The sequence below is a fragment of the Eschrichtius robustus genome, chromosome 2 (genome assembly GCF_028021215.1).
Source record: "Eschrichtius robustus isolate mEscRob2 chromosome 2, mEscRob2.pri, whole genome shotgun sequence".
Classification (NCBI taxonomy): Eukaryota; Metazoa; Chordata; class Mammalia; order Artiodactyla; family Eschrichtiidae; genus Eschrichtius; species Eschrichtius robustus.
In genome coordinates this window covers 18,110,855-18,124,964 of record NC_090825.1, presented here as the reverse complement: position 1 = coordinate 18,124,964, position 14,110 = coordinate 18,110,855, and the positions used below count along the sequence as shown (strand labels likewise).

General features: G+C 32.7%; 1 protein-coding gene across 1 annotated transcript in view; it reads left to right on the top strand.

The window, feature by feature from the left end:
- CDH12 (cadherin 12) overlaps nt 1-14,110 on the top strand; it is a 415,721-nt gene that overhangs the window by 346,446 nt on the left and 55,165 nt on the right. The window contains exon 6 of the mRNA XM_068535175.1: nt 9,053-9,240. Within this exon, the coding sequence (XP_068391276.1) occupies nt 9,053-9,240 (188 nt within the window). The remainder of the gene's footprint in view (nt 1-9,052; nt 9,241-14,110) is intronic.

Genomic DNA, 14,110 nt, shown 5'->3' with positions numbered 1-14,110 from the left:
AGGAGAAGTCTTAATTTTGCATATGGATCAAAACACTAATTAATATGATATACTGGAAATTTCTGATTTCCAGATCTAGATTTTGGTAATTCAGTCAACATAAGACTACTATTTGAAGATGAGCAGAGAAGGCAAAGCGTACTGGCAATGAAGAAAGTCTAAAGGAACAGTGGGAGACAAAGGGAAAAAAAAGGGTTTTATTACATCTTGCATGTTGTACATTTTTAGACTAATGGTAACATGATGTGGGAGAGTCTAAAAGTTCAGGAAGCTGAGTTATCCCCTCGATGATATTATTTTTTTTCTGTGAAATATGAGACAAGGTCATATGAGATATGGTTTTTGCTTTTATTACCTTTTTATTTCCTATAGATAAGGCAAGATCATTTTGTGTGCTATTATACTTGCTTAAGTAATTAAAACACTAAAATATTTATAAAGCAACATTTTACTTCTCTGTAATTAGATGGTAAATCACACACACACACATATACACAAGATCACTATTTGAACAATTTACTGTCTGACTTCAATCACTGAATCAACAGTTTTATAGTAATATGCATTTATTTTCTAAATTTTATTTATTTATTTGTTTTTGTTTATGAAGTTTTTTTTACTTATTTTTTTGTTTTTTAAAAGTGTACAATTCGGTGCTTTTTACTATAGACAAAAAGTTGTGCAACCATCTCTACTATCTAATTCTAGAATATTTTTATCACTCCAAAAAGAAACCACATACCCATGAGCAGTTATTCCCCAGTTCCTCTCAATTGCATCCTCCACTCCCATGCATAATTTTATCTACTTTCTGTCTCTGTAGATTTGCCTATCTGTACACTCCATAAAATGGAGTAATACAATATGTAATCTTTTATAACTAGCTTGTTTAACTTAGCACAGTATCTTTAAAGGTTAATCCATTTTGTAGCATGTATCAAAAAATAGTTCACTTCTATAAATTGACATATATTTGACATACAATATTATGTTAGTTTCAGGTCTACAGCATAGTGATTTGACATTTAAATTCATCACTAAAAGATCACTACAGTAAATCTATTGACCATCTATCCTTTATACATCTATACAAAGCCATGACAGTACCATTGATGATATTCCCTACTCTGTGCAATATGACACTGTGTTTATTTATTTTATAACTGGAAGTATACACCTCTGAATTCCCTTCACCTATTTTGCCCATCCCCACCACCTTCTTCCCCTCTGGAAACCACCCATTGTTTTTCTCTGCATCTATGAGTCTGTTTTTGTTTTTTCTATTTTGTTTTTTAAATACCAAATATAAGTGAGATCATATGATATTTGTCTTTTTCTGTCTGACTAATTTTACTTAGTATAATACCCTCTAGATCCATCCATGTTGTAGCAAATGGCAGGATTTCATTCTTTTTATGGCTGAGTGATATTCCATTGTATATATGTACCGCATCTTCTTTATCCATTCATCTCTTGATGTTCATTTAGGTTGCTTTAATTTCTTGGCTATTGTAACTAATGTTGCAATTAACATATGGGTGCATATATCTTTTTGAATTAGTGTTTTTGTTTTCTTTGGGTATATATCCAGAATTGAAATTGCTGGATCATCAACACTTATTTTTTGGCTTTTTGATGATAACCATTCAGACAGGTGTGGGACAATATCTCATGGTTTTGATATTTATTTCCCTAATGATTAGAGTTGTTGAGCATCTTTTCACGTGCCTGTTGGTCATCTGTACTTCTTCGGAAGAATGTCTTTTCAGGTCCTATGCCTATTATTAAATTTTTTTTTTTTTTGAGTTTATGAGTTCTTCAGGTATTTTGGGTATTAACCCTTTACTGGATATATCATTTGGAAATATCTTCAATTCAGAAGTGTTTTTTAAAATTTTTTAATAGTCCCATCTGCTTATTTTTGTTTTTGTTTCCCTTGCTGGAGGAGACAAATCCAAAGAAATATTGCTAAGATAGATTTCAAAGAGCACACACCTATGTTTTCCTCTAGTAATTTTGTGGTTTCAGGTCTTAAATTTAAGTCTTTAATCCATTTTGAATCTATTTTTGTATATCATGTGAGAAAGTGGTCCAGTTTCATTATTTTTCATGTACCTGTCTAGTTTTCCCAGCACCATTTATTGAAGAGGTGATCTTTCCCCCACTGGATATTCTTGTCTCCTTTGTTGTAGATTAATTTACCATAAGTGCATGGGTTTATTTCTGGGGAGTCTCTATTCTGTTCCATTGATCTACTGATCTAACAATACCATTGACCTAACAGTACCATACTGTTTTCATTACCATAGCTTTGTAGTAAAGTTTGAAATCCATGAGCATGATACTTCCAGCTTTGTTCTTCTTTCTCAAGATTTCTTTTGCTATTAGTGGTCTTTTGTGGTTCCATACAAATTTTAGGATTATTTGTTCCAGTTCTGTGAAAAATGCTATTTGTATTTTAATAAGATTACATTAAATCTGTAGATTGCCTTGGGTAGAATATTTAACAATATTAATTCTTCTAATCCATGAGCATGGTATATCTTTCCATTTGTTTATAAGTTTTCAATTTCTTTTATCAATGTCTTTTAGTTTTCAGAGTACAGGTTTTCACCTCCTTGGTTATACTTATTTCTAGGTATTTTATTCTTTTTGATTGAATTGTACAGAGGATTGTTTCCTTAATTTTTCTTCCAACAGTTATTATTAGTATGTAGAAATGCAACAAGTTTATGTAAATTAATTTGGGATCCTACATCTTTACTGGATTAATTTATTAGTTCTAACAGTTTATTTTTTTTTTTCTGGTGGAGTCTTCAGGATTTTCTATGTATAAGATCATGTCGTCTGAAAAGAATAACAGTTTTATGTCTTCCTTTCTAATTTGGGTTTCTTTTACTTATTTTTCTTGTCAGATTGCTGTGGCTAGGACTTCCAATACTATGTTGAATAAAAGTGGTGAGAGTGGGCATCCTGGTCTTGTATCTGATGTTAGAGGAAATGCTTTCACCTTTTTACCATTGACTATGATGTTGGCTGTGGGTTTGCCATATATAGCTTTTGTTATGTTGAGATATGCTTCCTTTACACCCACTTTGTTAATAGTTTTTATCATAAGTGAATGTTGAATTTTGTCAAAAGCTTTTTCTGCATGTATTGAGATGACCATACGATTTTTATCCTATGATAATGTGATGCATCACATTGGATAATGTGATGCATCACGTTGATTGATTTGTGGATTTAGAACCATACTTGCATTCCTGGTATAAATTCCACTTGGTCATGGTGTATGAACCTTTTAATGTATTGTTTAATTTGGCTTGCCAATGTTTTGTTGAGGACTTTTGCATCTATGTTAATCAGGGATCCAGTCCTGTAAATTGATGCTGGCCTCACAGAATGAGTTTGGAAGAGCCCCTTCCTCTTCAATTTTTTGGAATAGTTTGAGACAAATAGGTGTTAACTTCTTTAAATGTTTGTTAAAATCCACTTGTGAAGCTGCCTGGTCCTGGACTTTTGTTTATTGGGAGTTTTTTGTTTACTGATTAAACGTCATTACTAGTAATTGGTCTGTTCAGATTTTCTATTTTTTTCTGATTCAGTCTTGGAAGAATGCAGTGCTTCTAGGAATGTATTCATTTCTTCTAGATTGTCCAATTTTTTGGCATATAATTTTTTGTCATTATCTCTTATGATCCTTTGTATTTCTGTGGTGTCAGTTGTAATTTCTCCTGTTTCATTTTTGTTTTTATTCATTTTAATTTCTTTTTTTCTTGATGTGTCTGGCTAGAGGTTTATCAATTTTATTTATCTTTTCGAAGAACTAAATCTTAGCTTCATTGATCTTTTCTATTTTTTTTTTTTTTTTTTTAGCCTCTATTTCCTTTATTTCTTCTTGGCTCTGTGCTATTTTCTTCCTTCTAGTAACTTTAAGTTTTGCTTATTCTTCTTTTTCTCATTCCTTTAGGTGTAAAGTTACATTGGTTATTTGAGATTTTTCTTGTTTTCTGAGGTAGGCCTATATCATTATAATCTTCCCACTTAGAACTGCTTCTGCTGTTTCACATAGGTTTTGGAATGCTGTGTTTCCATTTTCAAACTCTGTGGTTGTAATTTCCCTCCTGTTTGCCAGTTATCATCCTGGGGGTGTAGGTCTTGAGTATAACCCATCTCCTCCCCTTCTACCCATCTTGTCGTGGTCCCTTCTTTATATCTTTAGTTGCAGAAAATCTTTTCTGTAAGACTTTAGGTTGTTCTCATAGATAGTTGCTCTGTAAGTAGTTGTATTTTTGGTGTGCCCAAACGATGAGATGAGTTTAAGTCCTTTCTACTCTGCCATCTTGATTCTCCTCTCTATTTTCTAAAGTTGAAATGTAAATGTAATATTTCAAGTAATCATCTCCTTAAGTGGTCTCAAGTATATGCTTTCAAGTTCTTAAAAATGTTCAACATTCTTATCAATTTGAAATAATTTCTACTTAGGCCTAATTACCTCCAACTTAGTTATTTATTACATATAGATACGTTTTATGTGCAGCTGAACATTGATTTCTTATGTATTGTTTTTCAGTAACTTTAGATAAGTTATTACTATAAGCATAAAATAAAATGTATTTCAAAAGAGAATTTGTAATGGATTATTCCACCTTCTTTTTATTTTCTATTCTTATGGCTGTATGTTGTCACAGTACTGTATAATTCATTCATTCATTTAATGTATTTATTCAGGTCCTATAATATTTATTTCTGATTAAACTGTAACATATTAATTTGTATTTTGTTAAGTAAATATATATCTCTTGGTGTTTTCATCAATACTTGGAAATTTTCTCAAAGAAAAAGGAAGGGAAATATATATCCTTTGTCCTTAGGTATTAATGAATGTGCACACATGCACACACACACACACGCGGTGCAAGTTCTAATAATCAAAGTATAATTTTTTGAGTAGCGTTAGTCACTTAGAGGATGCCCACTTAGCCTATAATTAAGTAACAGATACTTTTACCTTTGGAATTAACAGGGCACATTATCTGTAAGAAGCTAGAGAATTTGATCACTATAATTCTACCTTAGTTCACTACATGCAGCTTTCTCCTTTTCTATGGGAACACGGTTATTTTTTGTTAAGCCTCGCATGCATATTTGATAACTATGTAAGTATATATTCTTATTGACTCTGTGAATAATTTCTTGTCACCTGTCTTCTATCTTAATGTGTGTTGTAGAGGTAGTGCCATTAAGATGTTTCATATGTGTCAAAAGTAGGATGCCCAGAAAATGATGGCAGTGTAATTACATAGTACATCATAAGCGATCCAACTTTGGCACAGGTGAAGATTTACTTCAGTTTTGAATTAATCTTAATGACCCTAGCTTTATTGCTGTTGAGTTTCTAGAAATGATAAAATGTCAAGCCATTGGAAATAAAATGACAGAACCTAAACAATCTGACAAGACTAATGCATAGTTTCTCTGACTTGTTCCATGTTCTGTAGACTTTATTACCAACTACAATGTTCTACTGAGAAATGCTTGTCTTAATGAATGCATCTTCCACCTTACTACAATGTATATCTGTTATGCAAAGAACAGAAAATTCAGTGCTCTGTATGTGTTTGTTTTATGTACACTAAAACTTCAATGTAGAAAACAGATGTAAGTGGAAAACACTGTTTTACTTCTATTATATCTGAATTTTAGTAGGGCATGTTAGTGGAATGCTATTAAGTCCATCTTTTTAGGACAAGACTGATATTTCAATTTAATGACAAGTTTTCCAATGCTGTTAGATAGTTATGAATTTTGCAGGCAAACTATATGCTGACAACTTTTTCTAAAACTGCTATTTAACTTATATTGATAGAGGATTGCAAAGTATGGCTGTCTTCACATTTATTGTTATTAGCCTCATAAAATGTTCTTTTATAAAACATAAAAGTCATATCTCAGCCTATAGTCTTGAAAAGGCATATAGTCTTTCATCTATACTCTGTATTATCTGATGTCCTTTAGCTAGCCTCTCAGAGTTTAAATTTTTTTCTGACATTGAAAGGTCTCAATTCTGGCTAAACTCTTCACCTTCACTAACCATAAGCCTAAGTGATGTCACCAGACTAGATGATTTCCCTTGATTTTTTGATTCTATTATTTTTACTTTTAAATGTTCAAATGAAAAGCAAACTCATAAACCTAACATGTAACCTAAAGTTGCTCCCCCTGAATAGCTTGGATAAAGTAAGCAGAAATTTTCCAAGCTTTTAAGTTAGATGCCCATATTTTCCTAAAGATTCCATTCAACCCTCCCCTTTCCCCAGTGATGCAACACCATCACCATCATGCACTGCTTGGCCATGTTTTTAACTTGAAATCCACTACACTTGACAGCTCCCTATCTCTCTCAAATCTCTGCCAGCTATGTCTTCAGTAATTTTTAGTCATGTTTCCTAACTAAATATCCTGTTAGAGGAGCATTTATTTTCCAACATAGACCTCCAATGCTCTATTTGGAAAAATTCAAGAACTTTCCTAACACTTACTGATGTACTGTTAGATTAGACCATGACAGATCACACTATAGATTCAAGGCTTTTGGTGTTTCTTCATTTCAATATCACAATCACACAATGAGACACAAAGGTTGTAGACACATTTCCGGTAAAACATAGGTGCTAAGAAAGGAAGAAAAAAGGAAATAAAAACTACTTCACATGTTCTATGCCTTGTCCTTTTTCTTTGGAATTTGTTACTGAGAAATTTAGTACAACTTTATATAACTGTGCCACATGCTTTCTTGCCACGTTAAACAGGAATTCAGGCATCCTTCTGTTTGCTAATATCTCAGGAGTGCTTCAATAGGATCAGGGTTTAATATGGCTATTGTGCAACACATGCTCTATAGAAACTAGGTTGCAAAAGCCACATTATGTCCTGCTTACTAATCATGGCTCTTTGAACTCAGACAAATTCCCCTTAGATATCTGTCTTTACCCTTTTTGGAGGCAATGAGTATACAATGTAACCCATAATTTTATTCTTTTTCTTTGCTCGTGTTGTCTCAAATTCAAACCCTGCTTTAAGTTCACAAACATTGGACAACTCTATAGGATAGCCACTCTCTTAAGTGTTTAGGGAATAAAGCCTAATGAAGCATAATTACAGTCTACGAAAAGTTGCTAGTTTGATAGATAAATATGAATTCTTCAACCAAAATTATTCTATAATGTCTACATAACACTCCGTTGTTGCCACTTGAAGTATTTTTATTTGGTATCTATTTATTTATTTAACATTTACATTTTCTCTTTTAGAGAGATTTCTCATATCTTGTTTGAAGGCAGCTATAATGTTAATTAACTATTAAGTTAACTAATTAAGCAAGTATTTTATACCACTGTAAAATGTACTTTCTGTCTATTACATGGAAACAAACAATTTTAGGTAAATACTTAGCTCTCTCAAGACTAAATATATTATATGTCCCTTTGAGGTAATGTCGATTGGATGGATATAAATAAGGCTGATTTTAACATTATAGGTGCAAAAAGTAGATATCCTTTTTTGGGGCGGGGGTTAGAAAAGCAGATGGCAAGATTTAAGTGCTTCCTGGGCTAATGAAATTGGAAAATTTTGTAACCGGTTGTGAAACAACAATAGACCTCTAAAAATAACTGGGAATAAAGAATAGGCTATTTGGCAGAATCTCCATAAAATGTGAATGAATATTTTTTCTCATATCTCAAAGGAAACAATTGTAATACTGTAATGTAGCTTGTTGAATGAACTTCAACATCCAAAAAACATATTAAAACCTTCCTAATTTAATTGCTATAAATGTAACTAGAATTTCAAATCAAATTAATTACCCTGGTTGCTTTACTCACGGGAAAGTAGAAACCAAAATCTACTAACAGAAGCTTAAACTGGTGTCAATATTAATTTAAACTTCATATTTTTGTGTTTAGTTTTGCTTTAGCATTTTCATTTCCTCCTATTTTCTTTCTTTCCTTTTTTTTGATTTAAACAGATTGTTGTTTAACCTATTAATATTTATATTGGTGAGATATCAGTAAAATAGCCCATATTTTTTTCTTCACATTATACCTTACAAGATTTTGTAAACTCTTTTAAACAATGTATATATTTTCATTTTTGTGGGATACCATAATTTTTCTTGATTCTATTATATTTTATATAGATAGAGATTTTTATAGGTTTTTCTGACTCTGTCAAATTTATAGTAATGTTGGTGCTCCACCTGGTGGTAAACAATAAGCATTTTACTTTTCTCTTTTCCTTAACGTTAAAAAATTGGGAGATAGAATTTTATATCCTGACTTTAAACGTGTGTAAAAGTACCTGGAAGGGAATCTACTAAAAATTTACTAAGTATAAGTTGAATATTAGTCTGTAGTATACTATACTTAAATCTATTATAGATTAAATATATGTACATATATTTAATACATAGATATAAATATATATATACACTTATCATTTTACAAGTAATTTTTAGTTTAATGATTTATACTTATTGAGGAAATAGTTCATCTATTATTATATTCATTTACATATATGTTTTATATTTATGTATGTTAGGACACACAGCCTTATTTTTCTATAAATATCTAAATATCTGTCTTCTATCTATCTATCTATCATCTATCTATGTATCTTTTTAATCTATGTCTTGTATCCTGGATTCTTTTGCATTAGTATCCGTTTATTTCATGAGTATTCCCACCTTCACATTTGATACTGGTTACACTTAGATGGTGCTAGTATGTAAACTATTTCTTCACAGTAATTTTAATTTAACACTTTCTACTATTTATAATGACCACTTGAAATGCTACAACAGAATCTAAGTGAAAAGTGAAATTATTACTCCTAATTATAATCTTTAACTGGACAGCAAATTGCCTTTCAATTTTGCACTATTATGTTTTAGAGTTGATTTATTTTCTGTAGACTATATTTTCAAGGCTGGTAATCTTATTATGTACTTTACTAACTCAACTGTGTACAAAAATTATATATATCTTATCAGGCATTTTCCACCTGAAAGTTCCTGAGTCTTCCCCTATTGGCTCAGCTATTGGAAGAATAAGAGCTGTGGACCCTGATTTTGGACAAAATGCGGAAATTGAATACAGTGTTGTTCCAGGAGATGGGGGAAATTTGTTTGACATCGTCACAGATGAGAATACACAAGAAGGAGTCCTCAAATTGAAAAAGGTACATAGACACGTTTTTTGTTTTTTTTTTAATTTTTATTTATTTATTTATTTATTTATGGCTGTGTTGTGTCTTCGTTTCTGTGCGAGGGCTTTCTCTAGTTGCGGCAAGTGGGGGCCACTCTTCATGGCGGTGTGCGGGCCTCTCACTATCGTGGCCTCTCTTGTTGCGGAGCACAGGCTCCAGACGCGCAGGCTCAGTAGCTGTGGCTCACGGGCCCAGCTGCTCCGCGCCACGTGGGATCCTCCCAGACCAGGGCTCGAACCCGCGTCCCCTGCATCGGCAGGCAGATTCTCAACCACTGCACCACCAGGGAAGCCCCATAGACACGTTTTTCAAAGTAGATTACCCAATAAAAATGAATGAACAGAAAGACTAAAACTTGAAAATGACAGAAATTTTAATTTTCCTTCAATGAGCAATATTTTAAATTAAAAAAAGACCAGGTGACTATGAAGTATTCACTCCCAGAGACACTTTTATTCTGTGATTCACCAGGTATATATTTTATGTTGAAACAATTAGGCCTATTAATTTGCTTAAATCCTTAAAAAATTCTTACCAGAGTCAAATTTTAATTTAACTTTTTAATGTTATCAACTCAGACGAAAAGGTTAATTTAAAAATGAGATCTAGAAGTAAACTCTATGCACACCAGGCTTGGTCTTGCCCCTTTTATTACTTTTCTGAGAATATAAATATCTAATTCACACATTGTTTGTGAGCCTGGACCTCAGACTGGAAGAATTCTGATATGGGCGAGAGCTGCTACTGGCAAGTGGACGAAATGAGAATGGGTAGCGCTGGGTCTGAGGGGCTATGACAAGGGAAGTGAACAGAAAAAATTAACGAGAAGGAGGGAGGGGACAGAGAGGTGGAATGCGGTGGGAAGCCCTCGAGTAATGTTAAATTGTTTTATATAAAAGAAGATGGAGAGCAAAATTCAAAATATTGGAAATGAATCCTTATCTCAGTGTATGTAGTTTGTTTTTTGTCAGGTAGGGGCATGAAGGAGAATGTAAATGTGAGAAAGAGAAAAATCATGACTGTATTTGGGGTGTGTAGATTATTTCTGTAACAATGAGGTAAGTTATAGGAATTTCCAATAATACAGCACAGGCAAAAAAGTGAACTTCATTTAATTTAGTACAGTTTTCCCCTCTCTCTATTATAGCAAATTGCACTCTATTTATCCCAAAAGGCAGTATACCATACACATTTAATTTTGATACTTGTGATTATTTTGACCTGCAAGAAGTATTTTTACAGTCAGTCCCATTAATCATGCTGCTATTTCCATATTTGTTCAGGAACTCTGAATTTTATCAAAGAAACAACATATGTGGTAATAAAAATAATCCTGAAAAGAAACAGTTTTCATATAGATGATTTATCATCTTTTAATTCCTACTATTGCAAGAAAATTGTGCTTTGTCTAGAAATTAATTTAATCACATGGTCCCATTCAGCAAAATTTTTCATTTATGCTAAATTTTCAGAGTATACCTAGAAAAAAAAATTTGTGTCAAATTTTTATTCCATTATTATTTTGTTGTGGTTTTGCTTGTTTTTCTTTATTCTATTCAGTAACAAATCCCTTAAAATCTTGTCACAATTTTTTTTTAAATGATCTCAATATATAACAATGCTTAAAAGGTGTAAAGATATTAATTCATATTAAACAAATATAAATTCTCTTAGTAATATGAGAAATAATAGAAAATATTTTATATCAATGATTCATAAAACTTAAGTTTGAAAGTAAATATATTTACAAAGTAAAATTGAGGTACAAAAGAGTTACATTGTGTATAATATATATATTTATATTAATTTATATTTACAGAGATACAATGAATGTATTTTATATTTACACATAGGATTTTATATTTTGTATTGATTTATACTTATTTATCATCTATGCCAATAAATAATCAATGTCTAAGTGTCAATCTGGGAAAATGTATAACATTCTTTTTTACTTTTTAACACAATTGAAAAGGGAGTAGTGTGCTAACTATAGACCTTTATATTACTATGTCAAAGTGGATTAATCATTGAAAGTAATGACTTAGTTATATAAACCAACTTTTTGTAAATACTTATGATGCATAATCACTAAAGCAAGAAGAATATATCTTCTGCCTTTTTAGTGTATGGAGATGTCATAAAGAGTGAAAGAGTCTTATTTATTTTGTATTCATTTTGTTTATTTTTTTGAAAATTTTCTAGTTTTTAACTAGATTAAAAGTGAGATTTGTGAAATTATAGCATACCTTTATTAAAATGGATTTACATAATGTATAAAATAGTCTGGAAAGTATATCTCGAAGTAAATATATATATATGTATGTTTATAAATACATATATTTTTCCTCCTGCAGTGGATAAATAACCGTTGCCCATTTTGTTGGCTTCCAATTTGTTATCTAAATAAAGCTCAGGGTCCATAACTAAAATTCACTCCTTCATTCACCGAACATTGATGCGACAACCACTAAATCCTAACCCATTCTGGACTCTGGGGGGCAGTGAAGGAAACAGACACATTCACTCTGCTCAAGCAGCTACTGTTCAACTGGGGAAGTTAGACAATAAGTAAATTTAAAAGCACTGTCAGTGTTAAATTTAAGTTTGAAAAACACAAAGCAGGGTAAAAATAAGCAATTTAGAGGGTGGTGGCTATCCTACAGTGAGGCAGTCAGAAAAGACTTCTCTGTTAGGATGAAATTTCAGCAGAGACCTGAAGGACGCAAAAGATGAGCCATATGGTAGCTGAGTGATGTGTGTTCCAGAAAGATTGAGCAGCAATTGCAAAATCCCTGAAATGGGAGTGTACCGGGCAAGGAGGCCAGTGGGACTGAGTACAGTGAATGGAGGGGCCCATAGCTGGAGATGAGGTCAAATATGCCGACGAATGTCCCATCATGGAGATCCTTGCAGGCCAGGCAAAGGACTTGAATTAAATCATGATACGAGAAGACCGTGGCAAATTTCTATCTAAATTACCATTACCCTTGGTAAAGCCAGGATACGCTGACTTTTCTGAGGCGAATAATGACTAGGGAGTAAGGACAGAAATACACCCGTTAAGAGACTATAGAATTAATCCAGGAAACCAATGATGGAGATATGGTCCCTGATCTTTATAGCAATGAAAATTGTGAGAAATGGTGAGATTCTGGCTAGATTTTAAAGGAACGGCCCAAGCACATTTTTATCAATATTCTTAACATCGGGTAAGTTACATCAAACATTTGAATAGATTTGTTTTTAGCATTCTAATTTGTTTTACTCTCTAAATAAGGAGACACCAGAGGCAATCAATACCAGCTAACCTCTTATTCTGCTGGAAAAGAAAATTGCAACCTACAGACTACATTTATAAATCTTTAAAAAATAACTCAGGGGAACATTTTTGTAACAAAATTTTGAAATTATCTATTTATCTATCTACCTACCTACCTATCTACATATCTGGTGTATATATTATTTTGAGTAAATGTGTGTGTGTGTGTGTGTGTGTGTGCACGTGCTCACATACATATATAGATATATGACTTGAATAAATATGACGGTATGTTTTTCTAAAAATAAAACAGTGAGGAAATATTCTGTTCAATAAAGCCCATGAAAAACTCAAAATTAATTTAAATAATGTAACTTCTGTATTTTTTATTGTGGTATAATTGACACACAAAATTATATGAGTTTCAGGTGCAACATAATAATTCAAAATTTTATATATTGCGGAAGATCACCACAATAGGTCTAGTTAACATCCATCACCACACATAGTTACAAATTTTTTCTTGTGATGAGAATTTCTAAGATTTACTCTTTTTGCAACATTCAGATATGCAATACAGTATTATTAACTTGTAGTCCCCATATAGTATCTTACATCCCCGTGACTTATTTACTTTATAACTGTTAAGTTTGTACCTGTTGACTCTCTTCACTCATTTCACCCACCACCCAACCCCCACTTCTGGCAACCACCAATCTATTCTCTGTAATCTATGAGCCTGTTTTTTTTCTTGTTATTTTTTTTTGTATTTTTTTGTCTTTTGTTTTAGATTTCATATATAAATGAAATCATATGATATTTGTCTTTCCCTGTCTGACTTATTTCACTTAGCATAATGCCTTCAAGGTCAATCCATGTTGTCATAAGTGGCAAGATTTTATTCTGTATCTCTATATCTCCAGGTTCCACATCCAAGGATTCAATCAACTGTGGATGGAAAATATTGGGGAAAAAAAATTTCAGAAAGTTCCAAAAGGCAAAACTTGAAGTTGCTGCACACTGGCAACTATTTACATAGCATTTACTTGTATTAGGTATTACAAGTAATCTAGAGAATATTTAAAATATATAGAAGGCTGTGCATAGGTTATATGCAAATACCACTTCATTTTATATAAGGAATTTGAGCATGCTTGGATTTTGGTATCTGCAGGGGTCCTGGAGCCAGTCTCCCCTGGATACCAAAGGATGACTGTATATACCACATTTTCTTTATCCATTCATCTCTCAACGGACATTTGGGTTGCTTCCATATCTTTTTTTTTTTAATTTTATTTATTTATTTATTTATTTTTGGCTGTGTTGGGTCTTCGTTTCTGTGCGAGGGCTTTCTCCAGTTGCGGCAAGCAGGGGCCACTCTTCATCGCGGTGCGCGGGCCTTTCACTGTCGTGGCCTCTATTGTTGCGGGGCACAGGCTCCAGACGCGCAGGCTCAGTAGTTGTGGCTCACGGGCCTAGTTGCTCCGTGGCATGTGGGAACTTCCCAGACCAGGGCTCGAACCCATGTGCCCTGCATTGGCAGGCAGATTCTCAACCACTGTGCCACCAGGGAAGCCCTGC